We start from the raw sequence: 19,356 nt of genomic DNA, 5'->3' as shown, positions 1-19,356 counted from the left end.
CCAAAACAATGAGAGTTTGGTTCTCATTTCCCCCGAAGTGGATGCATTTTGTGTTTTGAAGCTCGCGGTGGAGACCTCGGATGGATCTCGCGAAGCTCCCCCTAATCCCACGGGGTCTGGAGATTCATCTGAAAAGCATCACAAAGAGGCGCAGAGGGGCGTTGGGCAAAGAAGCACCTCACTTCTGCATCTGCAATCCTGAAACACAGACCACTAGCTCTGATGTGTCGAGATTGTCTGATCGTCGCGACGCGGTACAGGACAACGCCAGGACAGGGGTCAATTTTAATTCCCTTCTCAAACACGCTAACCGATCCCCCAATTTATGTGACCTTGCTAACATTGCTCCATAGTGGGCTTTTCATATTTGATGTTATTGGACACAACAGTGGCTGTTTGTGTCTCGTCCATTTGCCAGCCCTCTCCTCCACCTATGCTACCGACAAGAATAGGGGGGATCCTCCTTGCACAGCCGTGAGCTTCACTGCGTACCCGTTCCGCGTAGTGGAGCCCTCTGAACGTCCACGAACACCTCGACGTCAATCTTATGATCCCGACTCTATTTCCTCTTCGGGGCTTTCCGACTCGACGCGATTCGATCAATAGCTCACCCTCGAAATTACTTCGACTCCAGTTTAATTTTTTTAACCTTTCTGTTGTCTTTGTTCCAGCAGAACGTGCACTTCTTAATCTCCACTCTGTTTATGGTTTCGCAATCACCTTGCACGAAGTACGGAGTACGGAGCACCGTACATGCGATTTGCTATTTGTAGACTCGATCACCATATACAGGCCTTGCACCCTTGTTTCGTCCAGCCTTGAGACGGGTTTTTCGATCCGAATCAACACCAAATCAAAGTGCTTTGATCCTGGCAGCTATAGTGGATCCACCCTGGCTAATTGGGTGGGTTTTTGCTTCCCCATGCCCCTAACGAACACCCCTGACGCTTTTTTTTGGATGCGCAAAGGTCCTTCGAATCTCCTCGCATCCGGTGCACTTCCGATATGCGTGCCGCAAGGCTAATCTCATTCTTGAGGTAATCAATCTAAGTCTTCGTGTCAGATCTAGAATTCACGATCGTCGCGTCTTTCGGATTGATCTATTTTCTCCCGCGATCTCTCTCTCCCTCGACATCTTACTCGCCTCTCACACTCGACGTAAGTAGGATTAGCCTTCGTGCATATTCAAACCCGCAAACCCGCCGCATTGGATTCTTAGCTGCCCACGTTGTAACTGTGGCTGACTTCTCGTTCCACAAAGTTCCACAGGGTCCCAACGCTGAACATACCATCTTCACGTCCACTGAAACTCATTCCCGAGACACAATCTTAGCGCCAACGGTTATCGGATGTTTGAACTAGGTCTACTGACGGGCGGTGCGTGAGGTGCTCTGGTTAGCACAAAGAGCCACAAAGCCCGGATGCTTTGAGGCTTGTACATGCGCTATGGCAGATTTACAGTCTCCGGCCTCCATGGGCCCGTCCTCGGTACCATCGACCGAACGCAAATCACATACACCATCAAAGACCCATTCAAGATCAAGACCGCTGCGCAGGCGAGGCTCGTCGCCCCCTCCCTCTTCCCCGCCTGGTCTTCCAACGCCCGCATTCTCCCCCGATGGACACACAGACGGACCAACAGACGATGACGACATTGTCGAAGATACACTATCACCGTTTGATCCGCGCAGGATCACACCTACGCTCCATGCATCGCTTGTATCGGAGATCCTCTCGCTCCGCCGCGAGATAGAAAACAAGACGAAGGCTATCGATGGATTGGAGGAGAGTTTGGACGAGTCAAGAACGGAGAATGAAACGCTATCCGCGACTCTCTCGCAAGTAACCCGGGAAGGACGCTCGTTAAAACATCAAATCCAGCTATTGGAGGGCGGGACATCATCTGCGATGAATGAGCTAGCTCGGGAGCGCGATGAAGCTGTCGAGAATATCGGCGATGTTCGTAAAAAGCTCGAGCAGGCGCAGAAGAAGTCGCGCAGTCGGGAAGAGGAACTCGAGCGCACTCAGGTGCTGTGGAATCAGGATCAAGACTCCTGGGCGGGTGAACGGCGTGCTTTGGAGCGCAAAGTCCATGTAGTAGAAGGCCGTTTGAAGACTGTCTTGAATGAGGTCGCAGCAGCCCAGGAAGTCGCAACTCTTCACTCGCAATCCCAGCAGAGCGAGAACGGAGAAGCGGACAAAGCCAAGGAGAGCGATTCCGCAAGCATCGCGTCTAGTAGCTTCGGCCGCCGGCGCACGAGTGTGACCACCGTCAGCTCGGATGATGGTGAATTGACGTCCAACTTCCATAACGTTCGATACTCTGTGATGAGTGTGGCTCCTGGGGCGATCAACAGTTCTGGTGTGAACTTGGCAGACGAACTCGACTTCGATGAAGATGATGAGTTTGTTCCGTCCGATGACGAGACACCCGCATCTCCAGAGGCCCTCCCCGAGGAGCGTCCAATGTCCGTTCACTCGCAGGCATCGCACAGTGTGTCCTTCAAGGCTAGGAAGCTCCTCGGTCTGTCCATGCAGAGCGCAGACTCCCCCGTCGCTGCAGAGTTCCGCACACGGGACACTCACCATGATGGTATGGCACATCCGGCTGATATAACAACGAAATATTGTGATATTGGTATCCAGTACTCGCCTCCTCCGTCCCCCACAATCGAGCCCGCTCCCTCGGATGACGTTGGCCCCGTGGCAGAGCCGATGCATTTGAGCGAGACACCGAACGCACCCGAGACCAAGGATACCTCGACACTAACCATCGAAACCGAAATGGTTTCATCATCTTGCCAGACCGTAGGTGAACTCCCGAGTCCACCGTGGACGCCAAAGGTTGTAGATTCGCCACCTCTTCAAGCCCAACCTACACCCCAGCCGGTACAGATGACATCGGCCTCCACGCAAACAGAAGACGCGCCTGAGCCTGAAGTGGTCCACAACGAGAAGCGAACGAGCTTATCACCAAACGATGTCCCAGCACAGATGGACATTCCAGTAATCACTATCCACGCACCCGGTTCAGAGCCCTCCTCGCCCCGCAACAGCGTCGTTCTTCCACCACGAACCAAGACCATTGGGTGTCAGGCCAACTTCCGAGCGATTGTGGATTGTCAGTCCGTCGGCATTCAAACGGAGGAGATTCGTATCGATCAACGACCCGTCAAACTTCCCGCCAGTCTTCTCCCTTCTGCTATCCAAGACACCGTTCCTCGCCCCGAGTCTCAAGATACCAGCCTCGAATCCTACGGCGCCCCTCCTGTTCCGCCACGATCCGAAAAGCGAAACCAAAGACGCGGGGCAGCAGACCATACCGTCAAGCCTTCCAAAGCATCAGGCCCAGACCATGTGCAGGCCTACCCGGGTAACAATGACAATGGCCCGCTATCCGACGGAGCATTGTCCAATATCCGACGACCTCTACGGTCCAGCAGTCTCTTCGCCGGCTTTGAACATAATAGCGACGATGAGGGACCCCACGGAGAACGTGACGTATTCACCGACGACGAGCTTCTCAACCGACCCTTTGCTGCATATACCGTCAGCCGGGGCAAGCTCGTCAATGCCAAATCGAGGCCCAGCCTAGACAGCATGACTCTTCCCGAAATTGACGAGCAGCTTTCCAGCCCTGACTCTATGCCACCTGTCATCGGCCGCTCCCGTCCATCCCAGCGATCCAGCACGGCCTCATCCAGCATTCGTCAACCTGGAATCCGCAAAATGGCAATGATCTCCAATGGAGCAGCCGTGCACCAGAGGTCCCGCGCTCGGAGCCCCAGCGAGCCCAGCATAGATAGCGGCAGCGCAGGCTCTAGTATCGCGCCGCCATTCCCCGTTCCTATGCGGTTGAGCTCTCGCAAAATCCCGCTAAACGGCAGCGACGGTCCACCGAGCCCGACGCGCTCGGCCGGAAGACAGTTCTCGGATCGTGGTGGCCAATCACTAGTAAGACGACCGACTCTCCGTCGTGTCCGATCCGCCGCGGCTATGTCTCAATCTGAACTCACTGAACGGCCTGAAACGCAATCATCTCCCTCTCGGTCGATCTCAACTTTCTCTCCAGAGTCGCCTGTATACCGACCATACCGACCCCCACCGATGCCATTTGACGATATCACAGCACCGCGCGAGCGGCGTGCAGCCCCTAGACGTGCCTCCCACCGCGCAACCCCATCTTATAGAAGCCAGGACCAACGTGAAAGACAGGATTCCGTTGGCGGCGTGCAGCCAACCAGTGTTGTTGACGCTATTGCGCAGACGATGGTCGGTGAATGGATGTTCAAGTACGTGCGTCGACGCAAGTCCTTTGGCATGGGCGAGTCCAAGGATAATTGGGAGGGCAAGAACCCGGAGGATGTCTCCGCCAATATCACCAACAGCGGCGTGCGGCACAAACGATGGGTCTGGCTTGCTCCGTACGAAGGCTCCATCATGTGGAGCAGCAAACAACCCACCAGTGGGCCTGCCCTGCTAGGAAAGAGTGGTCGAAAGTGTAAGCATCCCGCACCATTCACCCAAACCACCAATCACTAACATAACCTCAGTCACCATCCAATCCGTGCTCGACGTCAAAGACGACAATCCTCTACCAAAGGGCAACACCTCCACCCCATTCAACCGCTCAATCCTCGTCCTCACCCCTCAACGCGCCCTCAAATTCACAGCCCTAACCATCGAACGCCACTACGTCTGGTTAACAGCCCTCTCCTTCCTAAGCCACTCCTCAATGGGCCTCCACGACCTAGCATCTCTCCCTCAACCCCCAACCGAAGAACCCGCCCCCTCAGCAACAATCCTCCGCCGCAACCCAATCCGCGACTCAATCCGCGTCGCCAAAGGCCGACCCCGCCCAATGCCCGGAAAACGCTTCGCAAGCGCCGGCCCTGCAGTCCCAGTCCCAGTCCCCGAACTCCCAAAAGAAAGCCTCGACCTCGCCGCCGACGCCCCCCCACGTCCCTCGCTTCTCCCACAACCGCAAACGAAGCAACACAGCACCCCGCCCAGCCCTCCAGGCCCTCCGCAGCTTCTCCAGCCAAGGCACCATGCCTTCTTCCCACGGCACCGTCTCCCCAGAACTACACTTCCCACCCATGGCTCCCATCCCAGGCCTTAGTCGCCAGAGCAGCGTTAGTCGTCGCACCTCCGAGGCCTCGGGTAGATCTCCCAGCGTCGCTAGTAACATGTTCGACATGGGTACTATGCGCATGGAGGCTTTCATCGATCATCACGCTGAGCAGATGAATCGGCCTCGTCCGCCTCCGCGCCAAAGGCACATTCGCAAGACTTCGAGCCAGTGGAGCGAGAGACGGTATGAGTTTGATACGCCGTCTGTTGTCGATAGTGAGATTTCGTTTCGGCCCGATGCATCGGATCCGTTCCGTGAGTTCTGAGGAATTTCAGCCGGCGAGCAGATTTGAATCCTCGATGTTTTTTTGGTTTTTTTTTTCAAGTTGATACCACTTTTGGGCCCTTTTTTATATATATATACACTTTATTCTTCGGTTTTCTGCATTCTCCCTGGGCGTTTTCCTTTACAGCGATCTAATCTGTCAATACCTCTTGATACATAATGTTTTATTTGCATGAGTGCGCACAGGGAGCTGTCGCGAACAGTGAATAGCGAACAGCGAACGGTTCACAGCGTATATATCCAACCAAATGAAAAATCAAGCCTCGAATCGGGTATAAATTGCTAGCTACAAGCTTCTGCCGTCTGGACAGAGCAAATCTCAGATCTCAGATCTCCAAGACCCATATATTATCCCACCATAACCGTCTTTAATCTATTGAATAGATCATTTCGCTCATAGCTTAGCGGCATCCTTCACTTCGCCGACCTTCAGCTTGGGAGTGTACTTCTTCAGCACAGATTCATTGTGGTACTGCGGAGTAGAAAGCAGTCAGTGGGGTGATGTTCAATTGCCGACTCGGCCGAATGCCGATCCCGTCTCACCTTCCAGAACTGCTTGGAGGCGTCCTTGCCTGCGACGCGCTTGAGGATCTTTGAGCCGCCGGGGTGCTCGTCGATGAAGGAGGTGACGTCGTAAACGTTGCTGTCGACGATGATGTAGAGGCCCTTTTCGGCGGTGTTGTGGGAGGCGACGTCGGCCGGGGTGAATGTTTGGGACATTGTGGATGTGGTGATGTGTAGTGTGATGTGTGAGGGGATAGCGATAGGGATGGAGGTGTTTAGAGGAAGGTTGGAAATGCGCGGAATCTGATTGAGAGGAGAGAGAAAGAATCGAGCCGAGAGAGGGTAAATAGCGTGTGACGTTGAATTCCGGGGGAAGCGGAGAAACCGAGGTTGACTTGAGCTGCCATTTGCCGCGGTTAGTATTAGGCGCTCTGTGATTGGCTATAGTCAACACATATGAATATCTACTCGATGGGATACTTGGTTCTAAGGTTGTATATGTAGATATCCTGTATTATCTTGATTTTTCTATTTATTTCTAATTCTATCTGGGAGAATTAATATGAGACGTCAGGCATTGCTGTACAATTTCCTATTTGGGAAGGTCATAGATATGCAGATATGGGCTTAACCCTTCTTCTCCCCAGCCAACCCCTGTCCCTTCGACACCTTACGATCCAACCCCAGACTCTCCAGATCCTTCTTCTTATAATAATGCGGCGCAACCTCAACCAACCACTCCGCCTGCAGCGGCATATTACTCCGCATATACTCCTTACTAGTTAGCACCAACTCGAAGTAGATTACCCAGCGCGGGTTCACCTCCATCAGTGTACTGGAAGGATGCAAGTAAACAGACTGCCCATTCTTGATAGTCCGGTAGCTGTCACCACCACGCTGCAGCCGGGCAGCATTGGGGAAGAAGCCAGCCGTAATAGCCTTCTGAATGGGCTGGATATTGGAGGCGCCGCACGTGCTAACGGTGACCTCGACCCGATCGCACAATTTGGCAAGCTGGTCGCGGACATCGCGCGCCCGCGTAAGACTGCGCTGCTGTAGGAAATTCTCCTTGGCCCAGATGGTGCTGAAGTCGGAGTCGACCCATTGGTTCCAGACGTTGAGGAGGGTGAGGTGGTCGCCGCCTTCTTTGATGGTGAAGCGGTTGCGGGCGCTGTCGGCGTGGATTTTCTTATCTTTCGGTCGGAAGAAGAGGGCGCTGCCTTCGCCGAGCATCGAGACGATCGAGAGCACCTCTTCGACGCAGCCGTATTTGTCAGAAGCCAGGATGGCTTTGGCGAGCATCGGGTCGGTGGGGAACTCGGCCATTTGACGACCGACTTTGGTGAGCTCGCCGCGGTCGTTGAGCGCACCGAGCGCGTATAGTTGTTCGAGCGCGCGGATGATCGTTTCCGCGGGTGGGGGGTCCATGAAATCGAAGTCCAGGAGCTGGTCGATGCCAAGTGATTTCAACATGAGGATGACGCTGTTCAGGTTGGTTCTTTGGATCTCGGGAGTGGTGTTCTCCTCCAGTTCGTTGTAGTACGCCCACTTCGTGTACAAGCGGAAGCATTTTCCGGGGCCGACACGTCCGGCACGACCTGCTCGCTGGTTGGCAGAGGCTCGGGAGCATGGGGTCACGACCAAGCTCTCCATGCCGGTGCGGGGGTTGAACACATTCTCCTTGACAAAACCGGGATCGATCACGTAGACAATACCATCGATGGTCAAACTGGTCTCGGCAATGTTGGTGGCAAGCACCACTTTTCGCGCCTTGGGCGGCGTGGGCTCGAAAATCTTTGTCTGCAGTTCGGACGGTAGATTGGCGTAGATGGGTGCGATGATCATCTCCGGTATTTTGCTCCCAAGCTTTCGAGCTGTTTCTGCTAAACTTTGCTCCGCGGCTTCAATCTCCTCTTGACCTGTCAAGAACACCAAGATATCTCCGGGACCTTGGGTGACGTGAATCTGGAAGCACGTAGTAATAGCCGCAGCAAGGTAATTGGCTTCGGGCTGTGAAGTGTAGTGCACATCGACTGGGTATCGACGACCGGGGATATTGAAGATGGGTGCATCGTCGAAATACTTTTGGAACTTCTGTGCGTCCATAGTCGCCGAGGAAATAAGCAGCTTCAGATCGGGTCGAGCCTTTGCGATATCCTTGAGAAGACCACAGGCAATATCAGTGGGCACCGTTCGCTCGTGAGCCTCGTCAATCATCAATGCCGAGTACTGGCTCAAATCGGGCTCGGTCAGGAGTTCTCGCAGCAACATTCCATCGGTCATGTACTTGAGAATGGTCTTGTCGCTCGTGTTGTCCTCGAATCGAATGGCATAACCGACTTCATTTCCAATCTTCGTACCCATTTCCTCGGCCACACGCGCAGCGACACTCATGGCAGCCACTCGTCGTGGCTGTGTGCAGCCAACCTTGAGACCGTCTTTGGTGTATCCGGCCTCGTGGAGGTATTGTGGGATTTGAGTAGTCTTTCCAGAACCAGTTTCACCGACAATGATCAGGACCTGGTGATCTGCCACGGCTTGAATGATCTGATCGCGGAATTGGTAGATAGGCAGACTCTTTCGGGTCTCCTCCATGCTGAGAGCCTTCTTCTCGGCTGCATCAACCTGCTCCTTGAACCGCAATTGCTCCTGTGTCATCGGCTTTTGCGTGCCATCAAGCTTGGAGTCCATGATAAAGTTGATCTGCTGTGAATCGTCAAAGACGTACTCGTAATCGCCCTCATCAACGAACTCGGCCTTCTTGATCTGCGCCTTGGCTTTGGCTGCCTGTTCAAGCTCCCATTCCTCATGCTCCGTGACGAACCGTTCCTGGCCCATCTCATCACGATCGACGTAACGCTTGTACAATGCATCCTCCTTCTTCTTGCGGTCGATCTTTCCCTTCTCCGTAATATAGTCATCCGGCATCATATATCCATCACGGTGATCATCGATCCGAAGTCTCTCCTCCGCAATACGAAGAACCTCCCTGTTCCGCGCGAACTCCTCCTTCTCCTTGCGAGACAGATTAGGATTCTCGCGCAACTCAGCAGCCTCCTCAATGACCTGCCGTCGCAGCAAAGCCAGACGCTCCGTCTCACGCTTCTTCAAATATTCCTGTCGCGACCTCTCACGCAAATCCGGCATCATCTCCGCACGCGCCTTGGCATCATCAGCCAGCGCACGTCGCCGAGCAGCCTCACCATCACGCGTCCGATCCTCAACAATCTTCTTCGACTTGCTATCATCCTTATTCGCCAATCGTTTCGCGAATTCGTCTCGCTCGCGCAAATCCTTCTGCCGATCAATCTCCTCCTGCGTCTTGGGATCAATATTTTCCGGACGAGGCGAGGCAGAGCCATCATCAAGCCGCGTTCGCTTCGAGGGCGATTCTTCAAATTCCTCTGCCTCCTCGAATTCCTCTTCTGGGTATTCCTCGTCACCCCAGCGGTCTTCGAAGTCCTCGTCCTTCTTCCGGAGCTTCTTTGTGCGAGGTCGATCGCGGCTCTCTGCCTCACGGCTGCGGTCGCGTTTCCGGCTATCGTCGTAGTCGCGTTCTCGGCGGGGCTCGTCTCGCTTGCTCCTTCGGTCCTTCGTGCTGTCTCTCGCGCGTCTCCTCTCGCGCTCCCGCTCTGCTTCGACATTGGCGGGACCTAGTGATGTGGGGTCGGGTTGGTCTTCTCCCATTTCTACCAGGCGGTATTTCTTTTTCGAGTCGCTTGCTGCGGGCTTGGGGGCTGATGCGCTGGGCTGCGCGCCCTTGCCCATGCGGGTGTAGAGCTCGCGGGCGAAGGAGCCGACTTCGGCTGGATTGGGTGCATCGAGGAAGGAGGTGAGTTTTTCGGTCAGGGAGGAGGTCGATTTCGCCGAGCTTGCTGTTGCGAGTACGAAGTCGATGAGGGTTGAGTCTGACGCGCCCGTTAGGCGGGTCAGGTTGTCGGACACAAACCCTTTTTGGTCCATTATGTACGGTGGTTGGAGGGGATGTGAATTATTTAAGAGCAGAGGCGCATATTGTGAGTTTCTTTGAGGGGATCAAAGGATATGGAGAGGCTTGGAAGCTTGGGTATTGGAGTGCGGAGGTTAGAGAAGTCTGCGTCCAATGCCAAGAAATCCCGTGGCGATCCGACATGTATACCTCCGCTGGCTTCAACGCATGTACGGAGTACACTACAGCTATATATTTCATGGATTTCCACTACAAAATTTTCGTGCCCAGGTGGTTCCTTAGCTAGCTATCCGTATAACTCAACCTACGATTGACCTCGCGATTCAAGCCATGTTGCGAAAATTCTGATCGGAAAAGGATGATGATGATGATGATGATGATAGTGTTCGTAGCTAGCTGCCATGAGGCCCATGGCCATAAGCAATTATTTGCAGCAGTAACAGAATTACACTAGTTCAATACCCTTTCCCAATCCTCCTCCACAGAAGGAAGTACAGGGGTAGACTACCCAGAGCTTTGCTGAGCACGAGAGCTCTCCTTCGTGTGCCCTGGTGAGATCACAGACGCCCGTCGAAACAAGTATATCAACAGGCCGAGCGCTTGTCCGTAATTGCCCGCTCAAGAACTGACAATCCATTCGCTCCACTAGTACAAATCAGAATACTAGCTTTGAAAAATTGGGACTAACGTACCTTGAAATCATGGGAGATTTTGAGGAAATGGAAGACTTGGCTGTCGGTTGCCAGCCCATAGACCGTTGCATCCTGCTTGGAGACTTGCTTCCTCTCGCGGTGGACACAGCCTTTTGATCACAGTTAGCTTCCCTCCTCCAACAGCTAGCTATCGGTGGTCACTCACCCATGTATCCTAAGCATTGAGCAATTTCGTCTAGCCTTTCTTCCATCCCGATGACGATCAAATTGACGGGAAGCTGTTCATCATCGCCGTACCATACTCTGTAGTCTATGCTGGTGGAAAGCTTTGCCTTCTTGCCACGCAGCCTAACAGGTCCAAAGCTGTAGGAGCGTTCTGTCTGTATGCTCAGCGGCCATGTAGGTGGTGTCTGAGCGGCTGTAATCTTGTTAACGAAGAGGATAAACGCATCAATATTCGATCTGATGCTAGCTTCTGTGATCGGGGATTGAGCTAGTGCCGAGTCGATCAGGTTCATATGATCAGCTGTATAGTGTTAGCTTTGCTAGCTCATCTCATCTCCGGGGCCCGTACTCATTGCTTTTGGGGGTGTGATTGACCTGAAAAATCTCATCTCTTGATCATTGTCATCGGGAATGAGAGCTAGCACTTTTTGGACATCCTTGCCATACTGGAGATTGGAATCGTCCTGTACTTTCTTCTGGGGTCACCAATATGCTGTGCAACCTCACTGACATGGATCCTATTGATGACTTTATACTCAAGGATATCGGCTGCTATTTCCCGCGCCTGGGTGAGCAGGGAATCCTTTTTCTCCTTCGGAATCCTCTGGTCTGACATTCTGGAACCTGCTTGAAGTCAGCAATGGCACTTGTAAATACCACACGGTATAGGGAGGTAAGGCGTACTAGCAGAGTGTAGGCCTACCAGAGTGGAATGAGGCACGCAAGCAGCGAGCAGAGTGTAGGCACAACAGAGCAGAGTGTAGATACGGTAGAACGGAAGAAGGAGTATATGGACACAGCAGAGTTGGGGATAGGAAGTCATGCCAGCTTCACATAATGTCTCTCTCCCGTCACGCTTTCTTCTTAGTTGCTAGGTGTTTCCGTATACACGCGCTTGTTTCCTTTCATCTTGTTAACTATGTTTGCTTGTTTCCATAGCTCTTCTTCCGTTTTCTTCCTCATTTTTCGTTTCTTTGTCAAATGGATCTTTACCTCCATAAAACTTTGTCATCGTCACACATTCCATTGCCCCGTAGATTATATAACTACCTAGCTCGCTAACCATGCTAGACCCCAGCCTATATAAAATTTTCGTTGAACTAGTATGAATACCAACTGCACTGGAGTGAGTGAGCAATATTCCTTACTCTTACACATCCTCAGCTGCAAAGCCAGCTACCCCAACCTCAAAGTCATTAACGACAGCCGCTATTATAGTGAAATCCCAGGAAGGAGGGATGATCACAATCTTCCTCAGAGGGGGAACGGAAGCCCCTTACCTCGACCTCCGGCTTCGCCTCGAAACCCGCGATGCTAAGTACGGGAGCCACGACAGCATCCTGATTTGGCCATGGAGCCACAGTTTGGGAGCTACAGAGAATCGTCGGAACATAAGCAGTGAAACCGTTACGCAGGGAAGTTTCAATACGCAGCGTTCCGGATCTCTGGAGGAAACTTATCTGGAACGTACACCACCGCCCCCTGCCGAAAGTCCTCGCTCGGAATTTACAGGATCGACCACCGAAAGCGTATCTCCCGGCGAGAAGCGGAAGAAAATCCCAAATACTAGCCAATAGCTGAAGCGGGATGGGAGTACTCCAGGTTGTTGATGTAACGATCCTACAGTCGTTTCAACCTGACGTCGAATCTTCGATATAAACATCTTTTATCTTTTCTTTTCTTCTCTTTTTCTTTAGTTCTCGCCCCTCTATTGGAGAACCCATTTATTCTTATTCCTGCTGAAATGCCTCGCCAGTTTCGAGATTCTTTCCTTTGCTTTATTCTCGTTGTTCCTTTTAATCTCTGAGGGGCTAGGAGCTCACATTTTCAGCCTCTCTCACAAGCAAAGGTCGAAAATTTATCTCTCACGGAGGTAACGGCATCTTGTTGCAGAATCCATGGAGAAGGAGCCTGCTTTGTGGCATGGATATTAACGTGGCATGACAATTTATGTTCGACCATGTCTCGGTCAACTACACTTCGGGTGGCCAATAGAGGTATACTCAGACAATGTCATCTACATCACCGGCGAGGGATTCTCAAGGCAGCTTAAGGTCAAGGTACAACACGAAACACTTCCGGACTGTCATGTTTCTTAAGTGCCTCCAACTTTCGGAGCGGTTCCAGGACATCTTCCTCGGTCAGTACAAGTCCGCAATGGACAACCCCCGTACCGGGGTACCATGCTAATACAATCACCGGCGTTCCAGACGAAGCATAAGGAGGCCCCAGTCGAAATAACCGCAGGGCCAAGGTACGCGCCATACAGCAGAGCCAGCAACTCGCCGACATACACCTGGCCAGGCTCCACAGTGTATGGAGTACGCGCAGCTACGATCGGCGGCGCGGTTTTGCAACAATATTCGAGCATAATTGGCAGCAATTCGCCACAACCAGTGTCAATAACCGGCAATCGGACAGCAGAATTATGGATAGGACTACGGAGGCGACGGGGCCCTTTGGCAGCTCGGTAGACCCAACGGACTTTCTCCGCACAGAAGGGATGATTCAAGGAGACCTGTGGAATAAGATAAACAATGGACGTTGAGGACAAGCTGGTTATCCCCAATCCCTAACTCTCTGTTTACGGCCTAGTTAAGACTTCCTTTACTCGAGCAATCATAATTATATAATGATTAGTTGGAAGGACAGCTAAAAAAAAAAATAGCTAAAAAAAAAAATTAAGAAGACAGTTTAAAAGGTAGTTAAAAAGAGGTCCCGAAGTCGATGATATATCCCTTCCGTTGCCAATCGAAATATTTGAGGAAGCCGATACATAACTACTCCTGTTTATAACCTTGAAAGCAAGTATTTCTAAGGTTCTTGAAAACCTTGGAATGCATAAAGATCCCTAGATTTGTGACATGTTAGGCGTTTTAATCTAGTTGGTAAATTCAACACTATCACCATCTTTTCCAACGTTTGGGCACGCGTGAGCGCGCCAACGACCTCGGGAGGCTTCCAAGGTTGTTTAGGTATCATATCGAGGGCTACTAGGCATTTACGCCAATTCCGTCCAAGATTTTCAAGATAAGTCCAGCCTGACACAGACCATAGTTTACTTTAGCAGACTATTTACAACAGACACAAGGTTGATAGTAATCATTCATCATTATTCCACAATTGCTATACAGATATGGAACCCAGGGATAGAACCAGACACCAAACAGCACAGATCGCTCAAAAGGTCATCACAGCCCGAAGGCACACATTGGTCATAAAAACAAAACCAGAAAAACAAAGATAGCAGGATCCAGATATTGCGAGGTAGAGTCGAGTGCGTGTTGGAAAAACAAACACAGCGACCACAGCAAAGCACAGACCTGATGTTGGTACAGCTCTGGCATCTTGTAATGCTAGGAGATCACACAAAAGAAACAAGAGATTGAGAAAAGAAAAAAAAAAACAAACAACCAGAAAACAAACAGATAGGGGAACTCCGGTGGGGAATACCCTTGAACTCCACCGCATGATATCGGGTCAACTGGAAGGAACGCCGAGTCCAATGCGGACTGAAAACGCCCGGGGCCAGTCCACACGTAAAACCAACTTCAACTGAAGTATGGGGGAAAAAGTCGTGACATGAAAACATTGCGTCAAAGATAGGAAGAAACAGATACTCCGTAAGTGGTCGAGAACGCCGGAAATAGACAAGCTGGACAAAGGAAAAGAAGGAGAAGGGGAGGAGGAAAAAGCATGGAACACCCGCCATATGCACATGGTGTGAAAGGGATATTAAATTACACGTCGATCATTTCGGCATCTTCGGCCAAGATCTCGTCAGCGGGGCCCCAGTTACCCTCGAAGACGGTGGCGCCAGCGCGGCGTCGTTGGTTGATAAACTGGACTCCATAGGTTTCCAGTATTTGGTCCGCTGTGGGACGGTGTTGAGGTTCGGGTGAGATCATCCATCGGACGATGCCATCCAGAGATTGGGGGTGGTGAGGGTCGGCCATGAAGGCAGGTGGATCAGTGAGCTCTCCACTGCGAGCAATGGACTGGGGCTTGGGGGCACTGAGGTCGCGGCTGGTCAAGAAGTCATCGTCAAATGCGCCGCCACCAAGGTCGGAGGTGCAGAGCTCTTCAAAGGATGATTCCTTGAGAATGGGGTTTCCACTGGCGTCACGAGAGATTTGGCTATCATGGCTGAAGGTGAGGCTTGGGACATCGCTCATGTCGCCGTTGCGAAGCTTCTGCCAAGATAATCCGTTGTCAGGAAGCTCAACATTGCCAGCAATCTCGAAGATGATGAGACCAAGTGAGAAAATGTCGGCAGGCTTGTCAAATTGGCCTTTGAGAATCTCGGGTCCAATGTATTCGCGATCGCCTTCGCCTTCAATTCCATGTTCCGCAGGCCAGCGGGCGGCCATACCAAAGTCACCAATCTTCAAGGTACCTTCAAAAGTAACCAGAATGTTGGCTGGCTTGAGGTCAAGGTGAATGAAGCCCTCATCGTGGATTTCCTTTAGACCCAATGACATTTCCAGCAGGATCTTCCAGATGCGGAAGTCATCAAGTCGGGCCTTGAGGCCAGCTTGAGCCAAAAATCCGTCCAAGCTACCCTCTTCGCAGAATTCGGTTTGAATGTACAGATGCCCCTGGTTCTCCCAGCTGTCCATGAATGAGACGACGTGGTCACAGCTGGTCAAAGTCTTCAAGATGTCAACTTCGCGAATTCGGCGTTCCCGGTCCTTCAAACCCAGGTATGGCTGCTTGCTCTTCTTCACAGCCCACACTCTGTGGGGAATGGAGCTGGGGGATTTGGGCTCGCTTGAAGGGAGAGAGAAGACAGATGGGAAAGAAGCATCATGAGGCTGGGCGACACGGAAGACCTGGGAAAATTCTCCAGTTCCAATGAGCTCCACATTGTCAAAGCGGGAGGTCAAAGTTGGATCAACATCTGGAGCGTGGTATCCACTGATTTGGAGACTAGGGCGTCTGAACGAGGACCATGAGTCACGAGGACCAGTGGGAGTGGCTGGAAGCTCGTGCTCTGCGTGTACAGATTGCTCGTGGGGCACAGAGATAGACAAGCCACTGGGGTCTGGAGGGAAGTATTGATCGCGGGGGGTATGAGGTGAGGCCTGCAAAAATCGCTCGTGGAGGGGACTGGCAGTCTCCGACAAACGTTCCAAGGAGGGGATTGACCCAATAGTGGGAGGATAGGTGCGAGATGGGAGGAAAGGTTGTTTGGTCGGAGTGGGAGGGAAATCGTCGTTCAGAGGTTGGCTGTCATGTCGGGAGGAGGGCGACCCAGCGAGATTCAGGTCATCGCCATCGAGACTCGCGAAGCTTCCGCGACGCGAGGTCTCCGGACGGTTGAAACTGCTACCAAAGATACCCATTCCACGAGCGAAGGGACTCGGCTTGGGGCGTGAAGCAGAAGCAGGGTTGAAAGGCGAACCAGAGGGAGCATCTGAATGCCTTGACTTGTCGAACAGTCGGTCCGTGGGATTCGGGCCTGCAGCGAACAGGTTGGCAGGTCGCTTGCAGGGTGTATCGGGCATGTTCTTGTTGAATGCCGAGCCAGTCTCTTCCGCATTGCGGTTCTTCTTGGAGATGAGACCGGTGGACATGAATGCCGCCGGGAGAGGCTTGACTAGCTTGTAGTTGTCTGGAGTCGCGAATTCGCCCGAATCCTCACGCGTGATGCGGCGTACGGGAGCTGGGCGAGTAGCTCCAGCGGGAAGAGACTTTGAGAAGTTGAACAGCGGGCGTCGCCCTTCGGGCTTGTGGACCGGTTCATGGGTGGGTGAATCATCCAGGCTGGACCCGGAAGAAGACTGAGTGATAGTGCGAGAGAGGGGATGAGCAGCGGGGCGAGAGTTCTGAGTGTTAATGGCGGGAGGAGGGTTGGCAGGAGAGTTGGAGAAGAGAGGACTGGCTTGCGGTTTGGGGGAGAAGATGTTCTCGCTGCCAGGTTGGAACAAGCTGCTGTCGAAAGACATGCGCGGTCGAACAGTCAATGGTGTACCGGGTGGTGAGGTATTCTCATGCTCGTCCATTGCCCTTGGTCGCCCAAAGAGTGGTCTTTCACCGCGCTGCTGCAACGTTGATCGTCGCAGAGATGACGAGCGCTTGGGAATGGTCGCAAATGGACTGTGAGGCTGGACTGGTGTAGGGAATGAGGGGATTTCGGATGAAGGTGAGCCTTCAGGAGTAGTGTCTTCAACCTCGTTGTCGAAAATGCTGAATTCGGTAGGACAGTTAGGGTTGTGGACGCTGCGTCGTTTCGCGGAAGGGCTTCCTCGCGATGCCTGGTCCAGATTCATAATTCCATCACTGCGCTTCAGGGGACTTCCAGTCGACAAGGTGCTGAAGGTCCCACTGCGTCGCTTCTCGATGCGCGAGAGCGTTGTGCGCGGTGCGAAAGTTGATTCCGCGAATGGAGTGTTGCTGGCACAAGGGCTGTCGGGAGTTGTGCTCATCACGTTGGGAACCAAGTCATCAAGAGTCAAATCATTCTCCTCGCCCGGAGGTAGAGAGATGGGTTGAGTGGGGGTCGCGTTTCCCCCGTCCGTTGACACGCTCAAGACGCGCTTGGCCGGACTGCGAGGCGACGTGCGGCGTCGCATCGCCGGCCGAGAGATTTTCGCGCTTGGTGGGTAAGGAACTGCGAGAGGCGACTGGTGAGAGGGAAATAATACAAAGTTGTTTTGAGAGGCGCGTCGAGAGGGGGAGAGAGGCGAAGAGATGTAGGCGGATTTGGAGGGGGACTGGTTTCGTGGGTTGAGGAAAAAGTTGGAGCTTTTGGAAGGGGAGCGCGACAAGGACCGGCGTAACTGTCGGATGGCGGAGCTGGCGTCGACGTGATGGATCCCCGAGTGGGAAGCGAGATGAAGGGTACCGCCGGAGTCCCGGTGCGGTGAGAAGGTTGCGACCATGATCGGGGGAATGTGTGAACGTGCCGCGCAACGGAGAGGAGAATGAAAGAGCGCGTCACTTTTTTTTCCCTCACGTTTCAAAGATCACAGACTTTTCGAAACGCGAACGGGATGTCTGTCGGTAGAAATCCCAATCCAAGCGTGATCAATTACAATGTTGCGAACGTCCACACAGCGACTATCCGCGTCCAACGGAGGTTCCGAGATTTGTTGATGAGTCAAAAGGGTGTGGAAGGCAGGAATGTTGGGAAGGTGCGAGCGGCAAATGTAAAATGATCGAGTCACCCACTCGCATGGAGGAATTCACAACCCATGCGCCGACGCGATCAACACACGCGTGTGTTTTTCTTTAGATCTGATGCGCGAATGTCTCGGACATCAACGTGTTGTAAACAATTCTGAACAATCAATGGCGAGAAGGGGCCTAGTGTCTCAGAATCGGAACCTTTGCTGAGAAGACAGTGCAAGGGATAGATCCGATACGAGTGGGAAGTTTGGGCGATAGCGACCCACGAGGAGGGGTGGAATGCTCCAGGTTTGGGCAAGGACCAAGGCCCGAGAAGGACTTGCCGGGAGGGTTCGAGGGATTTGACAGGGCCACAGGGCCAAAGGTTCACAGGATCACAGGAGTAGCAAATGAATGAGGGGAGGAATGCGACGGTCATAAGAAGATGGGGGAAAAGAGGCTGGTTGATTCGATTAACGCGAGGCGCGTTGTTATCGTTCGATGCCCAAAGTGGATTAGGGTGACGCGTGACAACAAATACTTATGTCAGCATAAACAGAACCATGGATCCGATCTATAACCTCCAGGTACAACAGTACTTTTCAAGTACAACAGACATAAAAGTACGGATTACTTCGTTTAAAAGCAGTCAAAGAAGAAGCAAAGAATTATACTTCAGCTGGATGAATTTCCGACTCTGAAAAAAACACTAATAAATCATTTTTTCAAAAAACAAAAAATCACCTCGCACGGCCCCTGCAGTACCTGAACGCCACTCTAATAACCAAGAGGGGATGAGGTACCGTTTCAACTTCCGTCATTGGGCTTTTTCACTTTTGAATTTCATGCCATCATAGACTATTCTGTGCATCCCTTGTTACGGAGATGGGGCAGAGAGGGGAAAAACTTCGACCACGCGAAATCGCCCTTGCTTTTGTACCCGCGAAGCCCGGAATATGACCCATCAGGCCATAGAGAAAAAAAGCAAAGAAAGTACCCCATAGGAGAAAAAAAAAGAACGAAAAAAAAAAAAAAAAAACTCATGTACGACCGGGTTAAGCGGATTCCAGCCCGAGTGGCGTAAAGTAAAGTGTGCGGGACAACCTTGAGATTGTTTTAATGCCCATCTCCACAACCGACACCGTATGTTTGCCGTCTACTTTCTCAACCTGGGAAGTACAGAGTACACAGCCCCCATATCTTCAACTACAGATTAAGATTACCTATGTACAATGTACAATGTACAATGCAAAGGTAAACTGTACGGAGTAGACTGTACGGAGTACTCTGTCCACTGCCATGCAATGTAGGCCTATGCCCGAAAATAGGAACTGCATACTCTGGTGGTCGGTGTTCGGGATTCGGTGTTCGCACTGCCAAAGAGACTTTCTATTGAACTCCACGGGGATCGTCCCGGAAGACCGTGGGTCCCGCCGTCACTCGTCAAATCATAAGTCTATCTCTATACAAAATCTGATACATGGAACAAGGGTTGT

At 52.2% G+C, this 19,356-nt stretch overlaps 5 protein-coding genes across 5 annotated transcripts; 1 reads left to right on the top strand and 4 right to left on the bottom strand.

The window, feature by feature from the left end:
* Nucleotides 1-1,349: 1,349 nt before the first annotated feature.
* N7506_001628 (putative nuclear migration protein) lies at nt 1,350-5,399 on the top strand (the record flags this gene model as incomplete). The annotated part of the gene is made up of 4 exons (XM_056950924.1): nt 1,350-1,377; nt 1,454-4,501; nt 4,554-4,961; nt 5,014-5,399. 4 exons carry the CDS (start codon nt 1,350-1,352, stop codon nt 5,397-5,399), a joined length of 3,870 nt encoding a protein of 1,289 aa, XP_056816839.1.
* Nucleotides 5,400-5,813: 414 nt separating this feature from the next.
* Nucleotides 5,814-6,139, bottom strand: N7506_001627 (cytochrome b5-like heme/steroid binding domain-containing protein; the record flags this gene model as incomplete). The annotated part of the gene is made up of 2 exons (XM_056950923.1): nt 5,814-5,891; nt 5,963-6,139. 2 exons carry the CDS (start codon nt 6,137-6,139, stop codon nt 5,814-5,816), a joined length of 255 nt encoding a protein of 84 aa, XP_056816838.1.
* Nucleotides 6,140-6,550: 411 nt separating this feature from the next.
* N7506_001626 (putative mRNA splicing factor RNA helicase (Cdc28)) lies at nt 6,551-9,886 on the bottom strand (the record flags this gene model as incomplete). Its single annotated transcript, XM_056950922.1, has 1 exon — nt 6,551-9,886. The coding sequence occupies one exon, from the start codon at nt 9,884-9,886 to the stop codon at nt 6,551-6,553; it is 3,336 nt and encodes a 1,111-aa protein (XP_056816837.1).
* A 604-nt stretch (nt 9,887-10,490) lies between these two features.
* On the bottom strand, nt 10,491-11,366 carry N7506_001625 (uncharacterized protein; the record flags this gene model as incomplete). The annotated part of the gene is made up of 5 exons (XM_056950921.1): nt 10,491-10,517; nt 10,565-10,674; nt 10,731-11,051; nt 11,100-11,196; nt 11,262-11,366. The coding sequence occupies 5 exons, from the start codon at nt 11,364-11,366 to the stop codon at nt 10,491-10,493; spliced, it is 660 nt and encodes a 219-aa protein (XP_056816836.1).
* A 3,124-nt stretch (nt 11,367-14,490) lies between these two features.
* N7506_001624 (tyrosine protein kinase SWE1) lies at nt 14,491-17,634 on the bottom strand (the record flags this gene model as incomplete). The annotated part of the gene is made up of 1 exon (XM_056950920.1): nt 14,491-17,634. One exon carries the CDS (start codon nt 17,632-17,634, stop codon nt 14,491-14,493), a length of 3,144 nt encoding a protein of 1,047 aa, XP_056816835.1.
* Between the last annotated feature and the right edge of the window lie 1,722 nt (nt 17,635-19,356).

This window comes from Penicillium brevicompactum (assembly GCF_028827555.1).
Source record: "Penicillium brevicompactum strain IBT 35665 chromosome Unknown utg000001l_segment0_segment0, whole genome shotgun sequence".
Classification (NCBI taxonomy): Eukaryota; Fungi; Ascomycota; class Eurotiomycetes; order Eurotiales; family Aspergillaceae; genus Penicillium; species Penicillium brevicompactum.
The sequence above is the reverse complement of the archived record's forward strand: the minus strand, read 5'-3'. Positions and strand labels throughout refer to the sequence as shown.